Genomic DNA, 24,816 nt, shown 5'->3' with positions numbered 1-24,816 from the left:
TTCAAACAAAATCAAACCAAACCATATTAGTTTCAAACTAAGTTGAAAAAATACAGTTTGATCCGATCTAAATTATGGTTTGAACTTATTAAAATCATTCATTTATAAATATATATTATTATATAAAATTAATTGAAATCTAGTTTTCTAGAACATAATATTAACATGTAAAGTAAATATAAAAAATATATAAAATATACGTATAAAAAAGGTATAATAAAAATGAAAAAAACAAATTTTTTGAAAATCACTTATACCATAACACAAATTAAAAGCTTTTTTTTTTTAATCCATCAATCTAAATTAAATCATAATTTTTAAATGATTTGATCGAGTTTTACGGTTTAAACCGAATCATCCACACCTCTAATAGAGATAAAATAATATAATATCATAATTAAGAATCCAAATAACTCTATAATTTCAACTTAAAAATAATGTAATTGATAATTAACGAGATTAACAATCACTTATTAAATATTTAAATTTAATTTTCAATCTATATAATTAATGTGACTTTTATAAGTATTAAAATTATTAACAAATATATGACATATCCAATATAATAAGTTCAAATCAATAGTATTTATAACATACCAACAAAAAAAAAACTATAAATGTTTTTTTACATCTGTTTTACTGAAATGATAAATTTTCATTCATTAAACTTGAAAAATCTAAATATTCTTCCATGAAATGCTTCTATTAATGAAATTTGTTAGAGGTAAAAGGCATAGTTTTATTTGTTAATATTAAATATTTAATAACTAATATTTTTTCAAAATTTTTAATAGATTATTGAGTTAATAATAAAATTTTAGTCAAATTTAATAAAGTGTAGAAATAATAATTAAATTAATAAATTAAATTGATAAAATTACCTTAATTATATTGATTAAATTTCATTTTTATATAAATAAGTAATTTTGTACACTCAATTCAATAAAAAATAAATATGTAATTTAAATGTATATTTATTTATGAGGGTACTTCTGTCATTATATTAAAAAAGGGTGGATTGATAATTTAGTTTAAAAACTTACGGAAGACATTAATATATATGAATCATCGACATGTATTTGATTTTTTTAAATTTAACAAAAGAAAATTGTTGTTTTAGTAAACCTTGCACGGAAAATTTTCTTTTGGCCAAAATAATTTTGTCAAAATATTTTTAGTGTAGGTATATAAAGTGTTTTAAAACTTAGACTCACAGATTCAAGTGATTTAACCAAAATTTATGATCAATTCGATCTTGATCATGTTAAAAATCTTGTTTCATGATTAAATTAGTTGATTTATGATTGAATAGATAATATCTATAAAATTGGGTTTGATTTAATCAATATGAAAAATTGATTTTTTCAAAAATTTATTATAAAAACTTAAATTAAGACCTTGTTTATTATATTTAAATATATATACTATTAAACTATAATTATTTTAATATTAAATAAATTAAATTATATATTTAATTATAATTTTTTAATATTATTTTTAAACTGTTAATGAATCTAATTACTAATTAATTAATCTTTATCATCAATGTTCGATTTGATTTAATTTTAAAAGTATTTATTATAATAAATTCCATAATTTCCATATAAAAATTATATACAACTGCATAAAAAAGGAAGACATGAATGGAAATCATTTAGGTATTTGGAAATATAACCGAAAAGTTTGTATGAATATTATTTTCAGAAATACTTGATTAAAAACGAAATAAAAGAAAAGGGACAAGGAAAGAAACGAAACGAACCTCAAGCAATAGACTGTCACTCAAAACTGTGAATATCGGCACAATCAAGGGGCTTTTGTTATTTCAGCTTTATTTCATCGTCTCTCTCCGTCTTTCTCAAAGCTTATTGCTCACAATAGGGTTGCAGCAAATAAACGCCACCACTTCACTACCACTCTCTCTCTTTCTCTCTTCATTCCTCACTCTCTCAAAACCAAACCAAACCCATTTAACGAATCTCAAAGCTTCATCTCTCTCGCAATGGGCGCCTCTCTCCCTCCCAAAGAGGCTAACCTCTTTAAACTCATCGTCGTACGCTTTCCGCTTCACTGTCTATTTTTTTTTTATCTCCTTATTCACATCTTTTTATGATATTTTTGTTTAGTTTGATTCTGGGTCGTTTTTGTAATGTATAACCCTAATTCTTTTGTGAGTTGTTGCAGAATCGTGAGTGGTTGTTTCTTTGTTTGTTGGTTTGGACTTTTTAGGGTGAATGGATTAATGGGTTTGTTTTCTTTTGTATAATCGAATTGATAGTTTAGCTCATAGTTTGGTTTAGACTATTGGGTCTATGTTTTCTTTCTAAATATAGTTTCATTCTAGGGAGAGAAAGTTTTGATTTTGTTTATATGCATATGTTATGTAATCTAAATATAGATGTAAACCGACTCATTACGCACTATGTCTCCGATGGTGTAAGCTTCCACTTCCACATGGTGCAAAATTTGTACCTTTGCATTTTACTAAACAGATTGAGGTTAGAACTCAAAATATAAATTCTAATTCTTTTAGGTTGCTTTTGGGATTGAGTTACGAACAGTAATCTTTGTGTGCCATTTTTAGTCTGAATGGGCGCTTCTGTTTTGCTGTATTTTTGCAGTCTAATTTTATGTGATCTCGTGTTGGGTTTATGTATTGTTAGTGGACATTGAAGTTCTATAGTTGTCCCATTATTGATTTCATGTGATATGGAAAGCAAATTATTTGTGTATGTTAAGCTTTTGGCAGTCTTACTTTAATTGTGGTATTTCTATAAAGGTCTGTTGTTTTTGTGTGTGATTCATATGTTTATCTTTGTACCTGTTTCCATTTTGAAGGATAATGTACTATTGTTAATCTAGTCAACTTTTTTGCATCCAGAAATCATATGAGACTAAACAGTATAAGAAGGGACTGAAGGCAGCTGATGCTATACTGAAAAAGTTTCCAGATCATGGGGGTATTTTGCTCAGTATTTTAATTTATTTGAGTTTCATGTAAAGTGTGCAAAAGCTGGCTGAAGCTATGCACTCGATATATTTTTCTTAATTTATGTCTTTTTATAAAGCTGTCTACTCTTCTGGTTGTCAGAAACTCTATCCATGAAAGGGTTGACATTGAATTGCATGGACCGGAAGTCTGAAGCATATGAGCTTGTTCGTATAGGAGTGAAGGTTGTGTTCTTTGTTTACTGTAACATTAAATGTTCTTGCTTTTGCCAAAATCATTGCCTTTTAATGTATTGAAATTAATATGTGTCTTAATGCAGAATGATATCAAGAGTCATGTTTGCTGGCATGTATATGGTCTCTTGTATCGGTCTGACAGAGAATATAGAGAGGCAATCAAATGCTATAGGAATGCTTTGAGAATAGATCCAGACAATATTGAAATACTGCGGGACCTGTCCCTCTTGCAGGTATGAGCGTTTTTCCATATTAAATCTTCTTAAAGGCATGTCTCTACATTGCTGTCTTATGGGTTATGATGATGTTTGGCAATTAGAGTAGCAACATGTGTTTTGTTTTCTCAAATGTGTTGGTCAAACTTATCATTGACTCTTTTACAAGACAAATGTCTTAATTCTAATACCCTTTGTGTTCTCATCAAGTAACAAGCTTTGTGAAGTCCTACATTTTTCCTAGTTTTCCTCCTATCTTAAAGTGTATTATTTTACCTTAAATTGTTTTTGCCTGATGATAGAATTTTAACAATACAGGCACAGATGCGGGATCTGGCAGGATTTGTTGAGACTAGACAGCAACTTCTAAGTTTGAAACCAAATCATCGCATGAACTGGATTGGGTTTGCTGTTGCCCATCATTTAAACTCCAAGTATGATTTTATCCTTGTTTTTGAAAAATTTTTTGTGCTACTACTTCTCTATGAATTTTTTTGCATATCTGGGTGATTTGGTAGCTGCTACATTAATGGTAAAAACCATTGGTTTGGTTGATATATGGTTGGTATATTGTGACTTGTGCTGCCTGTTAGAAACTATTGTATTACCCCCAAAGCGCATTGTTGTTAAAAGTGCGCTTAGGCGAGAAGCTTCTCAAGGCAATAGGTTCACTCCTCTACACATGCAAGGTGAGCAAAAGTCCAAATGCACAGCTTAAGCATGCTTTTATTGCACTTTAGAAGAAGTAAAAAACAGCAGAAAAACACACTTTTTAACGAAACCTGATAATATAAATATAGGTTTTGAATTTCTCTTTTTTATAACTTTTTTATTTACAACTCACTGATTACGATAGTCAAAGAGGGCAAAAATCTCTCTCTTTTTTTTTTAAGCTTAACCTTGAGTCGATGTCTAAGGATAAAAAGGTCTTAGGATATAAGTCCTTTGATCAGGAAGTTTTGATGAAGAAATGGATGAAATAGGAGATGAAAATTTTGATGATGAGGAAGAAAATGACCTTCGATGATAAAGATGAAGACTTAGATTTCAATTAAACTATATATTTGATAAAAGTTTATGTAGATTGAAAAGTTTTAATATTATTTTATGTTTATTATAAACATTTATTTGCGCTTTTGAAACTATTTATAATATTATGCTTTGGTATTTGAGTTATTAGTCTTTATTAATTTAATTTTTTTTTTTTTTTTATGGCTTTTGGTCCAAAAGCAATGCCTTCACCTTGCTTTTTTGGCTTAGATGATGGGATCCTTATTGCTTTTAGGCGCTTTTTGCCTTTAACAACTAATGTCAAAGAGTTGCTGGCATTGGAATTCTGTGGAAACCTATTGTTACATATCTTTCAATTTAGAGATTAGAATATTGAGAAAATCAATATTTATTCTGTTATCAAAGAACTTCCATTATTGGTGCTAGCTTGTGAACAATTGTCTTATGAAATTTAACTTGTCTTTTGATTAATCATGCAACAATGCCTTGGGGGTGTCTCATAGTATTAATTGATGTTATGTATGTATATTTTTACTATTTCCCTTTTTGTAGATGTTATGATTCTACATTTATCCAAGATTTTTTAGCTTTTGGCATATTCGCCTGTCTCAGTTTTTTTAAATGATATTTGAATCAGTGCACTGTGCTAGAGTTACCTTTGGTTATTTCTTTGGCATGTCTACACTAATCGTGTTACCTTTTACTTTAGGCTCTTAATAGTTGTTATTCTAAACAACTTTCCTTTGGTTGTTTACCTAGTTGTTCCAAAGCAGTTGAAATTCTGGAAGCGTATGAGGGGACACTTGAAGATGATTATCCTCCTGATAACGAACGTTGTGAGCATGGTGAAATGCTGTTGTACAAGGTATCAAGAAACATGTGTAGATATGCTTTTTATTAGTTCAATCACATTTCTTTTTGCTGTTACAGCATGATGCTGTCTTTTTTTATAAGGGTTTTCTCTATAGATGTATGCCTAAAATAAACGCACTGTCCTTATAGATAATTGTGTATGAATTTGACTGTTATTCCTAAAATAAAATGAATGACCCTTAAATGTATTCGTGGACTATATACTGTTAAAAATACCGAGGTTTCACAGTCAGATCTTTGGTGTTCTTAATAATTTTTTATGGTCATATTCATATGATATTCTTCTGCAGATATCTTTGTTAGAAGAGTGTGGCTCCCTTGAGAGAGCTCTTGAGGAGTTGCACAAGAAAGAGTTAAAAATTGTAAGTGGGTGTTTTTGCTTGCATGTTTGTTTTTTCTTTTGAAAATTTTAAGTTCTGAATATATGGATATTCAGACACTGATTATTTTATGTTCATGGCATCTAGGTTGACAAATTGGCTTACAAAGAGCAAGAGGTTTCTCTTTTAGTGAAGCTTGGTCTCCTAGAAGAAGCTGCTAAATTGTACAGGGTGTTACTCTCCATGAATCCTGACAATTACAAGTATGATTTACAATTTACTCTCCATTTGTAACTTAAAGGAACATTGATTTAGGAGAGTGTGCAAAGTAATTACAAAGAGCATGTGTGTTTAATATTTTGGCTTGTACTTCCAATTTTAACAAGTGAGCAAATTATCTTTTTCCAGATATTATGAAGGCCTGCAAAAATGTGTTGGGCTGTATTCTGAACGTGGAAACTATTCTTCTGATGAGATTGACCGGTTAGATGCCTTATACGAATCCCTTGGGCAGCAGTACACTTGGTCATCTGCTGTGAAGGTGACACTACTTGGTTCATGTTTCTAGGGAGAATCAGTATTTCTTCACATATGTTTGCTGTGTGAATTTATTGTCAGTTTGGTATATTGTAAAAACTTGTTGATTGGGCTCAAATTACTTTGTGATTATTACTACATCTGAGCTAATACCGGGAATAAAAACTGTGTATGTTTGATGGTTTGTGCGTGATTATTACCTTTTGTTATCTCATAAGAGAGATATGCGTTATGATCTTATGTTTTAGTTTGTATGGATAGATTACTATAAATGGGGATATTTTTCGCTTATGCTAATAATAAGACTTACTCTCAAGTAGACATCTACTTTGCTTATGTATGATTTTAACTCAGTAAGTTGCAGTCATCATCCTCTAAGTAAATTAAAGGATTATAGGATTTAAATTTCATCGTGTAAAAGCATATACCATAACGTGTCTCTCCTTCCGTACTGGATAACCATGTATGTAAGTGGATATCAAGAGAAGGTTATTCATTGCATACTTGCAAATTCATTTGAAGCAGAGGGATGAAGTTATTCTGTTGTAATGTTTTGAAATGGACAGTTAATGATTTGATTTCTCTATGATATACAAGGTTTGAGACATTAAGGAAATTAGATTTTGCTTTATTGATATGTTGATTATTACTTTAGTTTTGGTCTCTACTGTCACTGTAGGCTTTGGTTATTTGTACAAGTAATAGAAGTGCTACTGTTGCAAGTTCTATAGATCTTGTTGATCCATCCTTTTCTTTTAATTGAAGCATATGCCAAGTATACTACTCAGAAAATTTAATAAGGTTGAGTCTGATTATGAACCTGCATGGCCCATTATAGTGTCAAGTGACGATAAACATTAAGTAAATGAAGATGCATGCCATTATTTTTTCCTGTTTCATTGGTCTTAATGTTTTGGCTTCATCAGCATTTTCCTTGTCATCATTGTCTACAGAATCATTGTTCTTTTTTTGTCTTCATTTTCATCATTGTCATTACAAGGTGGCTTATCTATAAAATATGATGAAATTTTCCTTTGTCACATTGTTATTTTCATTTGTGTTTCCTTTACAGAGAATACCACTTGATTTTCTACAAGGTAACAAGTTTCGGGAAGCTGCATTAAATTATATTAGGCCTCTCCTAACTAAGGTATTGATGTTTATATTATGTGCAGTTATGTCTGGTCTTCCTTTTTTCCTGGATAAAATAACCAGTTGCCATTTTGTGATGTTAGGGAGTTCCTTCATTATTCTCTGATCTTTCACCTTTATATGATCAACCTGGAAAGGTTAGTGTGATGATTTTTTCACCTGGTTGTCCAATTTAAGTGTTGCTTTGGAAACTTCATCAGAAGTTGTAAAAATCTGATTGTTTGATTGATAAAATTAACTGATTAAGTTTCTTGCTTTGATGACTCTTACACAGGCAGACATTCTTGAGCATCTTATTCTTGAGTTGGAGCATTCAATTCGGACAACTGGGAGATGCCCTGGAAGGTAATATATATTTGAGTCCATTGTGTTGATTGTGTTCAGTTCTAAAAGATCATCTGTGTTAGAAATGCCTCATTCATAAGATGGAAGAGAAAACCCTCTGAATTTTTATCGCATATTTGACATATACCTTCTGAGTAACAATTTTATGTTGAGTGCAGGGAAGAAAAAGAGCCCCCTTCAACACTTATGTGGACTTTGTTCTTTTTAGCTCAGGTTGACTCTTTGGCTGCATAGTTTATTTAATTTTGTCTCTGTGTTGAATTTCCTCTGAATTTACCTTGAGCTTTTATGATGACACAGCATTATGACAGACGAGGCCAATATGATGTTGCTCTGTTGAAAATAGATGAGGCTATAGAACACACTCCCACTGTGATTGATTTGTATTCAGTCAAGGTTTGTATCAATTGGTTTTTAATATTTATTTATTTCTAGCCTTGAAGGGCTCTCTTTCATTTTTTTCCCCTTTTGATGGGATTTTTTTATTCATAACTTCTTCTTTTGAATGCTTTCATTGCCTACATGACTTGCCGAGTGTTTATCCTGAAATTACTTTGATGTGAAGAGTTAATCAATATGTAGGATCCACTTTTCATATCTATATATAAGGATGGCTATGTAAATGTGTGGCTCAAGAAGACAAAAGTCAATAACGATGTCCAATAGAGTGTTGAATTTTATGCATAATCAATTTTCTCTGAGCTTTTGTTCGGGTACACTGTCATAGATTTGTGTTACCAGATTCAAATAAGCATGGATGTTTATCAAACATGTAGAATTCCTCCCCTTTTTTGTGAGTTTGATATTAACCAAGTAAAAATTGCTGGAATGCTATTAATTTTGGCGGAGTATGATATCACAATTACCTTTTTTTTAGAGCCGAATATTGAAACATGCGGGTGATATGCCCGCTGCTGCTGCGTTGGCTGATGAAGCTAGGTGTATGGATCTCGCTGATAGATATGTAAATAGTGAATGTGTAAAGCGTATGCTACAAGCTGATCAGGTTTGCTCTAATATCATTTTCCTTTATCAACTTAGAAATTTCTTATAACCACTGAATTTTAGTGTTTTTTGCTTGGTGATTTACTTCTGTTGATCATGCTTTACATATCGACTGTTCTGAAGGTGGCTTTGGCAGAAAAAACTGCTGTATTATTCACAAAAGATGGAGATCAACACAACAACCTTCATGACATGCAGTGCATGTGGTTTGTCTATTCACTGTTTGACCCTGGTTGTTGTGTAAAATGAATACTATGGTTAAATATCCTAACTGTTAAAATATTCTGTTTATGAAGGTATGAACTTGCTTCTGGTGAAAGCTACTTCCGCCAAGGTGATCTTGGACGTTCTTTGAAGAAATTTTTAGCTGTGGAGAAACACTATGCTGATATTACTGAAGATCAATTTGACTTCCATTCTTATTGCTTAAGGAAAATGACTTTACGTGCCTATGTGGAGATGCTTAAATTTCAAGATCGGTTGCATTCACATGCTTATTTTCACAAAGCAGCAGTCGGAGCTATCAGGTGAAGTATTAAGGCTGTAAACAAGATTTTAATGATTTGTGATGACTTGATATGCTCATCACCTAAGCTTATGGATGCCTAAGCACTCTAAACTTCACACCTTCCAGAGTGAAGATTGTGGTCTAGATTTATTCTTTTATTTTAATAGGTTGCAAAAAATGCCTCATTAAGTCTCTTCCTGAAGTTAACTGGCTGGTTTTGCAAGATGAAGATGTGTGCTCTGTTAGTATTGTTTAGAAAGTAAACCTCGAGTTCGGATGGTGGCTAGCCTACATGATTTTTCATGATCATCTCAAATTTCTCTGTTCTACTACTGCCATTTCATACAGTTATAATTCCGGATTTTCATGGACCAGTGAAACCTTGGAAGAATTTTTGTCTTGTCATTGTATTTATGTTGGTTTACTTTTGAAGTGCAGATGCTACATAAAATTGTATGATTCTCCTCCGAAGTCAACCAACGAAGAAGATGATGATAAGGCAAACTTGCTTCCTTCTCAGAAAAGGAAACTGAAGCAAAAGCAGCGCAAGGCTGAAGCCCGAGCTAAAAAAGTAAGTAGTTTCTGTTACTTCTGTTTACTCTTTATGTCAATGAAACTCATATTAATGCTTTGCTTTTTTCAGGAGGCAGAGATAAAAAATGAAGAATCAAGTTCTAGTGGTGTCTCCAAGTCTGGCAAACGACATGTGAAACCTGTTGATCCAGATCCAAATGGGGAGAAGTTGTTGCAGGTTATTTTGTTTTACTAGTTTGATATTTGCATTCTGATTAAGACTTGTTAATACAACCACAAAAAGTGTATAGCCTTACTTCCAGTGATATAACAGCTCAATCTTGTGAATACATACATATATAGGTTGAAGATCCATTGTTGGAAGCTACAAAATACCTGAAATTGCTTCTGAAGAACTCACCTGATGCTTTGGAAACACACTTGCTTTCTTTTGAAGTAAATATAAGAAAGCAGAAGATTCTGCTTGCCTTTCAGGTATTTTCTGGTTTGCATATGTTATCATTAAACACAGAAAAATCCCTGTCTTTTACTTAAAGTGCTGAGATACCTTTTTTTCTATGCCAGCTTGTACTGATTTTCCAGTTAAAAGCCCTGTATAATTAACATGTAAACAAGTTATAGAAAGTGCTAGGAAGCTGTGGTAGCTCCTTCTCAACCTCTCATACGTATACACATCTCTCAGCCACCTTTCTCCTCTACAATTCATTTAAAATGGAACATTCCTTGTTCAGCTTGAAATATATTGAAAGCTTGATGTGTCAATTGGGATCTGTTAGGTGCATGCTACACTAATGTGTTTATCTTGTTTGTACTTGTTTATTCTGTAGGCTGTAAAGCAATTGCTAAGGTTGGATGCTGAGAACCCTGAATCACATCGTTGCTTGGTATGTATTATATGTTTGAATAAGCTAATTAAGGTGCTTGGTGTGTGATGGTATTTAAGAACTGCTCTTATACAGATCTACGAACTCCTTGTTTGGTAGAAAGTGCTGTTTATAGAATGGATATAATTTTACTTAAATGCATCCTTCAATACCATCAGTCTCAAAATCTCTATAGTCTATCTGTACTGATTTAAACTTCATGTTTGCAGATTAGATTCTTCCATAAAGTAGACTCAATGCCTCCTCCTGTGACTGATAATGAGAAACTCATTTGGAGTGTCCTGGAAGCAGAGCGACCAGCTATCAGGTTCTCTTTGAATTCTTCTTTGGTGGTGTGGGTGTTATAGAGGATAAATGGTGTATCTTATTGTTTGATCCATGGTGACATTCTTTGTTTCTTCCTTTTACAGTCAATTGCAGGGCAAATCTCTGCTTGAGGCAAACAAGGTTTTCCTTCATAAACATGAAGGTACTGCCCACCTTATGTAATATACAAAAGTAGTTATCTGCAATCAACTTGTATGGCAATTTAATGATAGCTTTGTGTATATTGTTTGCAGATTCGTTGAGGCATAGAGTTGCAGCTGCAGAAATGCTATATGTTCTTGAACCTAGCAAGAAATCTGAAGCTATTAAATTAATTGAAGATTCAACAAACAACTTAGTGCCAACGTAATGCTTTCTTTTATCTGACATAGAGACTATTCTTTTATGTCTCTTCTTCACTTATCCTTATAAGAATTGATTGTTGAACCCTGTCATTTGTTTTGCTAGTAATGGAGCATTTGGACCAGTCAAGGAATGGAAACTTAAAGACTGTATTGCAGTCCACAATCTCCTTAAAAACGTTCTTGCAGACCAAGATGCTGCATTGAGTAAGTGTCCAGAGTGGCCATAGGAATATATAGTTCAAATGTTTAAAAAAGAGAGAATTCGCTATTCATGGTTGTGAGTAGTGATCTTACCTGTTTTAAGATTTGGTTTTTAATTTAAAATTTGAGTCATAAAGTTGCTTTTGTCTGAGCTGGTAAAGGACGTACTAATGTTAAGCCTCTATTTTTTATTTTCTGAAAATGCGGTCTGATGTCTTGACTTGTATTATATAGCAATGAGTCATTTTCCTGGTTATGCAAATATGTTACTCTTTGTTTTCCCTCTGTTTGCATTTATCCAATTGTATTCTGTTTTCTCTTTGTTGGAGATTGAACCAGTTCAAATTTGGATTGGGTATATTCAATGATAGAAATACTAGAGTCTAGTGAGTTGATATGCTAGATTTGATAAATGTATGAGAAAAAACATATGCCATATGAAGAAATTTCTTGAGCTTAGTATTCATATGCTATAATGCCAACTTGAAGACTGGAAATACTAATTATCTGGTCCTAAAATTTTCTTTATATCTGTTGCAGGATGGAAAGTGTGTTGTGCTGAGTTTTTCCCGTATTCATCATTCTTTGAAGGCAATTGTGCTGGCAAGTCTACGGCGGCATACGATCAAACATTAACGAATCCTGAAAATGGGGGTGCAATCCATAACAGAGTCAATCAAAGTGCGGATGCCATTGCATCAAATGGCAAACTTGAGGCATTCAAGGACCTGACTATAGAAACCTGATGCTGAATGTGTAGAATCGGACATACCGGAATTTCAGCATGTGTTGAATGGTTAATCATGTAACTAAGGTATACCTCAAAGATATATCCAGAGAACAGTCTGTTACTACTTGAGGATCATCTGGAGGTCTTGTTTAAGGCTCACCAATCCTCTCAGGCTTTTGCATGCTGATTAATTTATCCATTTTCTACTTGGCCTGATAGTGAAATGCTTTCCTTCGTAAATGTGTATAATTTATTTTTATTGTGTTTTAGAGTTGATACCTCTATTTACCCAATATTTGGTGTGATCCTAGAGAGAGAATGGCTTAATGGTTTCCAGTACTTTATTCTGTGTTTTAGGGCTTACGAGGAAGCATTATAGATTTTTCTTTTATCATTTCTTTTCAGAGTTAGAACATCAGCTGGTAGTTCTGATTTACATAGCATGTTGTACTTTTTCCCATTTCATTAACTTTTATCATGTATAAACTTATATTGTCAAAAATTTTGCGAAATGAATTCATGTCAGCTATTAGACATTGCAACAATTGTCAGTTTTGGTCCGGCTGGTAATTGTTTTTCTATGTAGGGGTTCCTGCTTTTTTGCTTTTCATTGTAAAAATTATGTGCATTGTATTGTTGGTAAAATTGATTTAGAAGTTTAGGATCTTTTTTGGTAAAAATTATGTGCATTATATGGTTGCGGTTCTGAATGGGGTGAAGTGCTTGCAAGAACGTGAGATGATTCAACACTAGGGATTTTAGCATTACAAATCATAGATGGCTTTAAAGTGTACATCATCATTCAATATTAATGCCAATTTGTGCTTGATGTACAACTCTGCAGAGTAAAATTGAACCGCTGAAGACATTCATTTGAATTAATTACCACAAGCTTGCAATGTAGGTAAATGCTGAGAATCATAAAGACAGTGCTCCATACTTATTCCATCGTCCTTAATCTATGCATTCAACTTTCTCTCCATTCAGTGCCGACTGGAGTCCCTCGCCAATGGTGAACTGCTACAACTACTCTCCCCGACCTCGCTTTTACAAAGAGGGCATGTTGCATTGATTTTTAACCATTTATCAACACAATGCACATGGAATACATGTAAACATGATAGCTCCCTAAGCTCATCGTTGTCTGCATACTTTACCAGACAAATACAACAAACCTGTACCAAAGAGGGTGAATAAACAAAGGCACCAATCAGAAATCTAAACAGAATAATTAAGTGTACTGGGCAAGACTTTCACCTTCATTAATTTTTAATTTATGCACATATTCAACAGCAATTATAACCACTCCTATTCTTATCCTATAAATGGCTGGGTTTAGATTGAAGTATTGTCCCATCGAAATGGATGTTGCAACTAGCTTTAAAGATCAATAATACTTCATCTTGTGAGTGATTTTAAATTAGAGATAAAATAATAATCAATCACATGATGACATATCAACGATTATACCCGTGTTTATACCCACTGTTGGTGCATGTAGTATTACTCTTAAAGACAGGCAAACTCATTGAATGCATCCAGGTTCCAGTAAATTTATAAACTACAAGCATAGTTTTGCTAAGCTTGATTGATGTTAATCTGGTACCTGAGAAATGTCTGACTCCAAAATTAGTTCTGGTTCCTCAGTCATAAAAAAGATCATTAAATCGACAGCGAAAAACATTCTATCAAACTTACTGCATCTTCTCCCGCTATCATGCGCTCTTTCTCTGTCCCTGCAGCTAAGATCCCACCTTCACCAGCTCCTGCATTGTCCTGATCATTAATGTTCCCACTTGTCTTTGAGTTGAACTTGAAGGTTGGCAAAGCATTAATAGATTCCACAGTGGCTCCTCTGGTTTGAGAAAAATCTTCCCGGATACCAAGGACAGAAATTATGCAAGGTAAGCAGCAACAAATTGTCGCACATAAGATGAATGGCATGGCATATCCAATGCAGCTAAAGGTAAGCAAGACTATACATAACCTACAAGGATGCAAAGCAATGAGTGATAAACGCAACCAACTTGAATACCATGGCAAGCAAGAGAATTAAAAAAAAGCCTTAACGAATATAAGTCAATGAGAGGTACCTGTACAATTTGGGAGCATCAGAGGGTGTAGAATGACCCCCAAAAATCCATACATTGCCAACAACAAACCATACTGCAAAGAAGCAATCTAGGGCCATCTTGAAATGGTCCACTAATCCATTGAGTCTGCAAATCAGAAATCATCTTCTTCACTCAGAGAAGCAACATCAATTTACTTAGTGAAATTAGAAGACTGAAATAAATTAAACAACACAAAACACAGCGCATATATGCTAGTTAATATTCCTTTCAAAAATAATTTCAGTTAATGATTGAGTAGTAGAATTGTTGTTTTTAGTATAACTGTAAATCATTAGACGTGATAAACTTTTAATTGTGTTGAATTTATCATTGAATAGTTTTAATCCTAACTCTATATAAGTCATTGAACTTTAGCAACTTGATTTCACCACCACCTATAAAGAGAGTTCTGGTTACAAGTATTAGATTAAACCTTAAAACTTCTAATACATCATCCACACAGGCAGCTATGGTATAAAGGGGTCATAACTTTGATCTTACTCTTCTCATCTGTTCTTTTCAGGGACTAAGCCTTCCTACTTGAAAATTTTGAAATTTATTTCCAACTTATTAACTTATAAGAAAGAACCACTATAACTTCTCTTTTATACTTTTTTATGAGTGACAACTAGTATGCAGCAGAAAACAAGTGCCTATAATGAAAAAAGAGGGATATTAATTAAATGGATCCAATCATGCAAACATCTAAAGCCAAAATTCATCAAAGATATAAGATTAGTCTTATTTAGGTACTACAGATGAGCTAGATATTCTGATAAACAAAGAAAAGGTCTACAAGTGCCATATATGATTGCATCGGTTATTGCAATATGGGCTACACTACATCTACAAACTAGAAACTCAACTGATTTGGTAATTGATTTGTCACAATCATTAGAGTGAGAGTACCAAGTTGGCTGCCACATTTGAGATGAAGAAATTGAGTATACTAGTTTATTAGAGTAGCATTACATGACAGTAAGACAAAAGGAGATTTAGTATAGGAGAATACCATGTATAGCATATTTCTATAATCAGAATAATATATGTATCTTAATTTGAGACCTGAGAATGATATCATTAAGAACAACCAAAATTGGCTTTATCTCATCTTCTAATGGATTGCTGATCTCAACTTATATGATAAAGATGATTTTATAATTAGGACTATCTCATTCCTATTGAACAAGAAATGCACCCAAAACATAATCAGTTCAGAAAAGTGAGTCCACAGTGCCATAATATCACCCGACATCAATCCCACAAAATTTGACATGCCCATTACTACCCACCACCACTGCATCTTACAAATGCACTGTGATTATTCTACCAGTACTTATGACAAAGGAGAAGATTTATAAAACATTTCCAGATACACTCATAAGATTATTATAAGACATTCTAACAACTTTCGTAAACTTTATAAACAGATAACTAATTTAAATGCCACTGAAAGTTTACAGAAGACAAGTCATACAAAAAATGCGTAGATTCTATTGACATAAGGTTAATAAGCTATGAAATTTAAAAGTATTAGTAAAAACTCAACTTAATACATTCATTTCTCTTTTCTTTTTAAGAGGAACTCTATGAGAAGAGAAACTCAAAAATGCAGATGAAAGTTACTAAGATTCAAAGATCTACTTGTGCCGCAAAATGCATAGGGACATGAATTTGAACACTGTATAGTGTGCACTAAAAAGTTACCGTGTATTGAAATTTACAGCATTTTGACTGTTAGTATGTGCTGTTTCTGTGACTTGATTATTTTCCTCGTCTGAAGCTTGAGTAACTGAAATAGCCGTATATGGTGTAGTATGTTCAGGAAGATTGCCTTGGGAGGAGCCTTGATGTGATTGTGTGGAATCTTGGTCAATTCCCTGGTGTCGATTACGAAAACGCCAGTAAAGGATGGGAAGCGTTGCGACACAACCAGATGCATAACCCACAACCCATGCAAACAATGGAGCTTGAGGATTTTCATTTCTTGACAATAACAATACAACAATTGATGCTATAATCTGACTCACAGTGATGATTAACTCTACAGAAATCCATAGACCTGAATTCAGTGGACTTCTACCACGACGACCATATCCATCACCTCTCCTCATGAATGATGAATTCCTAGCGTTTAATCTGTTTGTAGATGGAGAACCATGGTAAGTGGGGGCTCTACTGCTGCTCAATGATCTTTCTTCATGCTGATGTAAGTCCATTCCGAGTGGTTGTTCATCATGAGATGAGCTTGATGAAGCATCGTCATTTCTTCTTATATCAATTATATGCTCCTGCTCATTATGGCTATGCAGCCGCTCCATCAGCAATGGGTGTTGATCAGTTTGGATGTTTCTAATTGGTTCTGGCGAGGGAACATCCATCCAAGTCTTTTAACAAAATTGGAAGGTGCAAATGCATAGGTCTTCAGTAAGTATCTTTCCAACTTTTACCACTTCGCTTCTCCAATTTCTTTAAAGAATTGTTTGGGATACTCAACAATCTGCATTTTGCAACTCTTGGCACTTGAAACTAAATGATCCAATGTTTTTTGTATGGTTTATATACAAGCTGCCACAAAACCAGAACAAGAATTACTTTCTTAGTTAACATTCTACTAAAACTCAATTTCAATGTTATACATAAACCACCATATATTGCAAAATGATTAATGAAAGTGATAACGTCATACCAAAATGATAAAGCAATCACCGATAATAACACTATGACAGACAGCCTTCTTTTTTTTATAACATAAACATTCGGACTTGATTCATAAATAAATTGTTTTCTGATATCATCAGTCATCACTATAAAAAGGAAAGAAATAACTCTAAATTAATACCACTAAAGACACAAGAGTGATCACAAATAAAATCTAACATCACCACTAAATGAATATTAAACTAAACTACATTGTTCTCAAGGTTATAGGAAAAGAAATTGCAAATTTTAAAAATGGGTCATTAAAAGTTAATCATATAGAATAATTTACAAGCTAAATGTTGATAATCAAATCAGTTCATACTAAACAAATCACAAAACCAAGGAGCCAATAGGCCCATCAATTTTCTATGCAAATACACCAAAATTCACAATCAAATACATAACACGAGCCGAAAATAAAAACCCAAAATTGAAAATACTTTATATCAAAGATTATGACTGAATATACCCGAATCCATTCAAATCATAACCACTAAAAATTAAAAACCCAGTTACAGTTTCGCAAATCAAATCATAATAATAACCTAAATGACAAAATGTTACAGGCCCAGACGAGAAAATTGTACAAAACTTATAATAATCGAAGAATAAACGCGTACAAAACATACATAAAAAGATCATGGAGTGACATAGAAGGTTGAAAAGGCTCACTTTTTTTTTTATTTTCTCGAGAAAATGTGGCGTCAGCTTTTGTTGAGCTGGTGCTCCATTGTTTACGCAAATCTGAGAGAGAGAGTGGATATTTGGTAGTGGATACGAGGTGATTCTTGGGCCGTACGATTTGGGAAACTCTGAAATCTTGAAAACGTGGGTCCAGCTAAAACTTTGATCGACGATTGAGATTGAGTGGGGTCGTTTTTCTGCCACGTTAATCATTGAATGCCAGACTTATGTTATAATTAATAAAATATTGTCAGTTGTCACACTGATGTAAGTGTATCTAAAATAGGATATTATTTAGTTTCTTGAATTTAGACAACCATTTTGTTTATATATTTGTTAATATATTTTTCATTTGTTATAAAAAGGATAAAACCATTGTTAATTTTAATAAAGCCAAATGATTATTTCGTCATATGTAAAATAGTTATTTTATTTTACAAAAAAAAATTGATAATATTAATTTATTAGATGATTATAAGTATTATTTTTAGAAATTTAGTCAATAAATAATTTATGATTTTAGTAAATTAAAATGAATATTAAAAATCTTATCGTCATTTGTCATTATAATTTTTTTGTTAAAAGTATTATTATTATCATTAACAAAAATAGCTGCCTATCAGAGAAAAAGTTAGCGAGAAAAATGGTTATTGGACGGAATAAAGATGATCACCAAAGAAGAAAAAAAACTTTAAGAGAAAAATATAATTTTTCAAATTTTGGGTGAAAAAATATTAGTTTTTAAACAAAAAATGAAATAAAATTTTAATATTTTAAATACTTTTATTAAATAACAGTTTTACCCTTAATTCTAATAGAGAATTTTAATAGAATAATAAATATTTTGAATTTTTAAAATTTAGCAAATGATAATTTGAAAATGGATCAATCCTTGGGTGAGAATAAGTCTTTTAAGCCTTTGCTAAATAGTTCATCAATGAAATGAAATGCCCCTTCTTATAATTTTTCATTTCTTAAATTCTCGCGGAATCTGTCTTCAAAAGTCCTTACATCTATCTCGTGCTCCTACAAACCTCTCTTACCCCTCCATATTATAGTTGTTCCAATATTTTTTTCTTGTTTGGTTGAGTTATAAAGAGTAAATTACACTTCCCATCCAAGAAATGGTCTTAAAACACTCTTTCACCCAAAATCAAATTCAATTAGTAAAACAGATTTATGAAACAGTGTAAAAATGTAAAATTAGCATATTATCCCTAACTATTTAACTTTTCAAAATTACTATATCACTTGAATTAACCTTTAAGTATTATTTTTTCACCTATACCCTTGTCTTCCTTGAAACTCGGTTGACAATCTCACTTCTAACGACTCATCTTTGTCATTGATTCGACTTCCAAAAACATTTTTTACGTTGATCTATCCATCTTTGGCTCATTTCTTTGATGATATTGTTGTCAATTTTCACCTCACTTCATGTTGACAAAATTCAGTAGCATATCCCATGTGTAAATTCCACCTTTCTAGCTCTTTCCATTGTCAATTACAACTTTTGACAACTTATTCCATTGATACCAATCTTTCTTACTCCATCCAGAGTTGACTTCATTGATGATGGCAAGATTATTGTCGAATGATGACTAAGGTTTCAAGAATGTAAATGAAAGTTTTTAAACTTGTTTTAAAGCTAACTGTGTTGTTTAAAATGTATAGGTTTAATCGTAAAATGGTTATTTTTTTAAATTTGTCCTTAAGCCGATAATTTAAAAAAAAAAAACGCATTTAGACAAAACCTTGAGTGTGAAAAATGTAATTTACTTAGTTACAATATATATATATATATATATATATAGATAGAATTTTGAACACAATAAAAGGCTTTTTTTTTTTTTTAAATTCTTATACAAGAAGTTTTAACGATTTACTACAAATAAAATTTCAATTTTTAACCATATATATACATATTACAATACGTTTAAGTGGTATGCAGTCATTGCCCAAAATAATAAATAAAAAGTAAAACAATCTTATCCATCAGCTAAAATTTATTTCAGTATCTTCGAAAATCACATTGAGAATATCAGTTTTTAATAACAATTGGATATGTATGCATCTTAATGATGAATCAGTCATATTTTAATTTTTAATCAGAATGGACGGTGAAGATGGAAGTGGCATAGGACTTGTTGCTAAAAAAAAACACTTAAAAAAGATGAATTACACAGGCGCATGCGGGTCTAGACGCACACAAAGAGACATATATATGTCTACATATTTCTTACTCGTATATATCAATCAAATTTTGAACCACACTTGTTGCAGAACAAGACATGGATAATAAGATCTATGGTTTGAATGAAAAATCAGGAAACAAAGAAAGAGAGAGTAAAATTGAGAGAATTCTAAGAAACTATTCAAAATATTTTTTATTGGACTTAAATTAATGAAAAACACATGTGATTAGACTCCTTTATACAGTAAACAAAGCTGTTACAAGTTGTTAACAAAATAAGTAAAACTAATAGAGGAAGCAAGATACAATAGAATTTGTTAATGTACAATAGTTCTTACACTATCATGCGATGGCACTATATCAGTAGAATCTTGTTGACATGAGTTATTGTAACATCCCTCCCTAGAAGTACTACCCATCGAAAGAAAAATGTTACGAATTAATATTCGGAGCATCTATTTTTTTTCTTTTTAAAAATACTTTAAAATAAACGCATAATTAAAAGTGTTTAGGAAGTATTCCAAGAAAACTGAAAATCTGAAAGCAAACAAAAGATGTATATACTCATATGAAAACTCATCTGAAAGCATCTGAAAACAAGGAGTAATTATATGCAACTGTACCATAATCTCAAAAAGTCAAAAGTCGACAAGAACATGTCATTGTATGCATGTAATATAAACCAGAAATAACCTGCTCCAGTCGGATCTACCTACGCTGACTTGACCCTGCCTCGCAGCTACCTCGATCACCTGTACCTGCAATTAGGAAAGAAAAGAGAGTGAGTGATAAGAACACTCAGTAAGGGGAAAGAATCAAGTAAACTATCTTTTTTTCCTGTTCTAACTCAGTTTTGGGACTCCACCTCACATCTTAACTTCTATAAGAGATTAAAGGGGTAATTTAGTTCACTCTTTACTATTTGGGTCATACTTTGTCCCATCTGGTGTCTATTTGATACTTTCTGGAAGCTAACTATAGAGATTTGACACTATTCTAAGTTCAAGCTCTTTTTCTTTCACTACACTATTTCTGAATCTAAATTGAGCTCTACTGCGAGCGGACCCTACTAGGGGTCTATGTTCTACTACAGACGTGTCCTACTGCGGATGTGCCCTACTACGGACGGTGTAGTGTAAAGTGCCTCCTCATAGTTTATAGCATGCATACGGGTCTTATATCTTACTAATTTTGCTTCCATTTAAATTTATTTATAACTCACCAGACATTACTCTTAGGACGACCCATAAATCTTAAACTCCAAATTCCTTTTCTTGCTTTTCTTTCTTTTTTCTTTTCTTTTTTTTTTTCTTTCCTTTCCTTTCCTTTCCTTTCTTTTCTTTTGTTTTCTTTCTTCTTCCTTTCCTTTCTTTCTTTCTTTCTTTCTTGCCCAGAACTATGAAATACTGTTCATAGAATAGTATTTCACAGGGCAGCCTTCATTTTCATACAATTTGATAGCTCAAACGGTTTCTAATTCATACAAGCTATATATCATTGAAAAGAGGATTCAAAGATCTTTCCAACAAGCTATAATAGCACTCATAATTCAATAAATAAGACAGTCAAAACGTGAGATAAACTCAATGACAAAAACTGCCTCCTCTATTTATTTGGTAAAACTGTCCTTGTGGTTCATACAATATTTAATAATCCAAATGATTCCCAATTAATGCAAGCTATATATCACTGAAAAGATAATTCAAAGAGCTTTCCAACAAGATATAATAGCACTCAGAATTTATCAGATAAGACAGCCAAAACATGGGACGAACTCAATGGTAAAAACTATAAATATCATGAAACTTTCTGCCATGAACAAAATAACACACATAGACATCCCAAATGGTAAAACAACATTCCTCAACTTCAAATTCATCATTTATAACATAGATCCAAGAAACCAAAAGCCTAAAACATGTAACATATCAAAGAGGATACCCCTTACCTTGTTTCAAGTCAAATCTTTGCAAGTTGGCTTCCTCCTCTTTGTTTTGCTTCCTTTATCACCAAGATCACTTTAAATCAATACCAAAACACACTAACATATTCACATAACATGCATATAAACATAGATAAAAGGAGAAGGAAGAAGATCTTCGGTTACCAAAGCTTCCAAGGTGCTTCTTTTTTTTTCTTTTTATTTTATCTTCCAATATCTCTTCAATTTCTTCCTTTGGCTTCAAGAAAGCAAAGAAAAGGCATGAAGAATGGTGGTTGCTGGAATATGGACGGAAATGACGGAAAAGTCTTCTCTTTCTCTTTATATATAAAGTTTTATCTCTTTCTCTTTTTCTCTTTGTCTTTTTCCTTTTCTTTTTAACTTTTTTGTATTTATATATATATATATATATATATATATATATATATATATATATATATATATATATATATATATAACACACCCATACATATATATATTTAAAATGAGAAAAATCTCAAAACAGGGTCAAAAGACATAATTACCCCTGGAATATAATTGAGGGTATTACAATTATTCTCTACACATTAGGGGTTAGTGTCTTCCTAACATGAGTTAAAATCTCTATATTGCAACTTGATGCGTTAACTTGCTCCCCGTGAGTTATACTCTACACGTTGTGGATTAGAACCTTCTTGGAGTGAATAATACTTCACAATTTGCATGTCAATGTCATGATCTACTTAAAATGAGTTATGTTCTATACATTGAGGATTAGTGTCTCTATTGAGTAAGTTATTATCTATACATCTAATGTTAATGGCGTGACCTACTTGACATGAGTTACATGTTAATCAACGTTATCTTACAAACTTAAGTTATTATATATATGTCAAATATTAATGTATTGACTTGTTCGACGTGATTTTTGCTTTCCTTATTGAGGGAGCATCAACATGATTGTCTACATATTATGGCTTAACACCATTACAATGTGAGTTATAGTCCACATAATATTGATTGATGTCATCAAAATGTAAGTTATAATTTGTACATTGTAAATTAAGCCATCACAATATAAACTATGTTATACACATTGATGGTTGATACTGTTCAAAGATGAGTTACATTTTACACATTGATGATTGACACCACTTTGATGCACTTTTATAGATAATAATAGGTCTATGACATATGTTGTCATTTGTATGTTAGAAAGACTCTACATCCTTGGCTGGAAGGCACCCTATTGTTGTCTTTATTGGTAGAGAAGGAAGGTGATTGTGTGAAGGGTTCGTGATCTTATGTTGGCCAATGTTGAGAAAGGAGTGGAGTCCTTCATATTGATGTCATGGAAACATCGTTCGATCACTAAATTAGGGTGATGATGACATTAGTTAAACCTTTGGTGACAATATTCAGCTACACCTCTATGTCGGGGGCTAGTGATAATGTTTCAATTGCGAGGACAAGTTGGATTTCAATAATAAGTTTACTTTATTCTTTAGGGTGAATATTTTGATTGATTTCAATGACCTAACTAGTTAGAACTTTCTATAATCTTCTTCTATTGGGAGCTTTGAGAAGGGTGTTTTATAAGAGAAAAATGAGAGATAGTGTATTTTTTTCTTTGAAAACCAATAAAGCCCTCCTTATACCAAATTGTTAGTGTGAAAATCACATTAATGAGAAGTGTAACCTCTCCTAACCATTGGGTGTGTTACAGAAAAAACGGCAAGAGTTCCCCTATTTTAGAGGGCCCGGGGAATTTTTTTTCTCTATTTAATTATGCCCTGTAACACTCCCAATTAACAATTCACATAAACTAGTCCTACCAATCGACTGGATTTTTATCACATAATTATAATAAATAAAATAAGTACATAATAATAACTATCATAAAAATTATCACCCACAAAAACTTTATAACTAATTTTCAAATCTAGTCATATATATATATATACATTACATATACATCATAACATTTAAATCACAAAATTATGGTGCCTTCCTCCCTTAGCCTCATGTCTCACTAGTGCTCCCCGGGAACCTTTGCTGCATTTCTTTACCTGTAAAATATTAAATTAAACGGAGTGAGCGACTATGGCTCAGTAAGAAAATCATACTCAACATTTAAAGCATTTTATACCAGTATTAATCTTTTCTAATCTTTTTCATACTCAGCGTGTCTGAACTATTTACAACAAAATAATTGACACAGAACACGCATTTAACACATATCAAAATTCTTTTTTTCACACATTTATTCATTTCTTTATTATACAGATATGATTCACTCGTTATGATTTATACATGTATGAGTGTCATGACATTTCTATTTTCTGATCGTACATCTTTCTCAACTCTTTATCAGTCACACAGGCTTGTATGCATAATTCTAATGCAAATGACTTTCATAAAATATTTACTAATTTGTTTCTCTCTCTTTCTCATTGATCGATCTAGACTACATAGGATAGTACTTGCAGTCACCATACAAAGTATAATTCTCTCTTACACGCATATTTTTATTTTTCTTTGCTGTCCACACAGTACAGCTAATATTTTTCTTTGCTGTCCACACAGTACAGCTGATATTTTTCTTTGTTGTCCACACAGTACAGCTGATATTTTTCTTTTGCTGTCCACACAGTACAGCTGATATTTTTTCTTTGCTGTCCACACAGTACAGCTGATATTTTTCTTTTGCTGTCCACACAGTACAGCTCGCGTGTAAGGATTTTAAGTATGTTTTCTGCTTTCCTGTATCATATGCATCATTATAAAACCCAAAAACACTTGTTTTCCATTTTCTGAAAGCATGCATGACTTAGAAAATATTTTTCCTCTTTCTTTATATTTTTTTTTCTAAATCATGCATATGCTATGATTTCTCATGTATGCAAATGTAATCATAATATGAAATATGCTCATTCATTGTTTTCTCTTATTCTTTTCATTCTTTATCAAACATCATATTCTCCTATCATGTATTTATATATCTCATACATTTAATTAATTTCAAAAT

General features: G+C 32.1%; 2 protein-coding genes across 4 annotated transcripts; one reads left to right on the top strand and one right to left on the bottom strand.

The window, feature by feature from the left end:
* The first annotated feature begins 1,744 nt into the window (after nt 1-1,744).
* Nucleotides 1,745-12,717, top strand: LOC123218256 (N-terminal acetyltransferase A complex auxiliary subunit NAA15). The gene is made up of 26 exons (XM_044639560.1): nt 1,745-2,053; nt 2,882-2,960; nt 3,092-3,174; nt 3,270-3,419; nt 3,720-3,835; nt 5,172-5,277; nt 5,576-5,647; nt 5,753-5,868; nt 6,014-6,146; nt 7,215-7,292; nt 7,378-7,431; nt 7,569-7,639; nt 7,798-7,852; nt 7,940-8,035; nt 8,517-8,645; nt 8,768-8,850; nt 8,941-9,171; nt 9,591-9,723; nt 9,796-9,903; nt 10,029-10,160; nt 10,514-10,570; nt 10,780-10,877; nt 10,981-11,039; nt 11,131-11,242; nt 11,345-11,445; nt 11,983-12,717. Exons 1-26 carry the CDS (start codon nt 2,003-2,005, stop codon nt 12,186-12,188), a joined length of 2,709 nt encoding a protein of 902 aa, XP_044495495.1. The 5' UTR covers nt 1,745-2,002; the 3' UTR covers nt 12,189-12,717.
* Nucleotides 12,718-12,911: 194 nt separating this feature from the next.
* On the bottom strand, nt 12,912-17,810 carry LOC123218257 (E3 ubiquitin-protein ligase At1g63170-like). Of its 3 annotated transcripts, none has more exons than XM_044639561.1 (5): nt 17,662-17,810; nt 15,994-16,854; nt 14,266-14,391; nt 13,871-14,159; nt 12,912-13,347 (listed from the first exon to the last, which is right to left on the bottom strand). In XM_044639561.1, exons 2-5 carry the CDS (start codon nt 16,665-16,667, stop codon nt 13,156-13,158), a joined length of 1,281 nt encoding a protein of 426 aa, XP_044495496.1. In that variant the 5' UTR covers nt 16,668-16,854; nt 17,662-17,810; the 3' UTR covers nt 12,912-13,155. The 3 variants fall into 3 exon arrangements, 2 of the variants coding, with proteins under 2 accessions (XP_044495496.1, XP_044495498.1); XM_044639563.1 differs by having other exon boundaries at nt 17,619-17,758; XR_006502649.1 differs by having other exon boundaries at nt 13,212-13,347; nt 13,779-14,159; nt 17,663-17,801.
* Between the last annotated feature and the right edge of the window lie 7,006 nt (nt 17,811-24,816).

The sequence above is a fragment of the Mangifera indica genome, chromosome 6 (assembly GCF_011075055.1).
Source record: "Mangifera indica cultivar Alphonso chromosome 6, CATAS_Mindica_2.1, whole genome shotgun sequence".
Taxonomy (NCBI): domain Eukaryota; kingdom Viridiplantae; phylum Streptophyta; class Magnoliopsida; order Sapindales; family Anacardiaceae; genus Mangifera; species Mangifera indica.
This window is presented reverse-complemented; position numbering and strand designations above follow the sequence as displayed.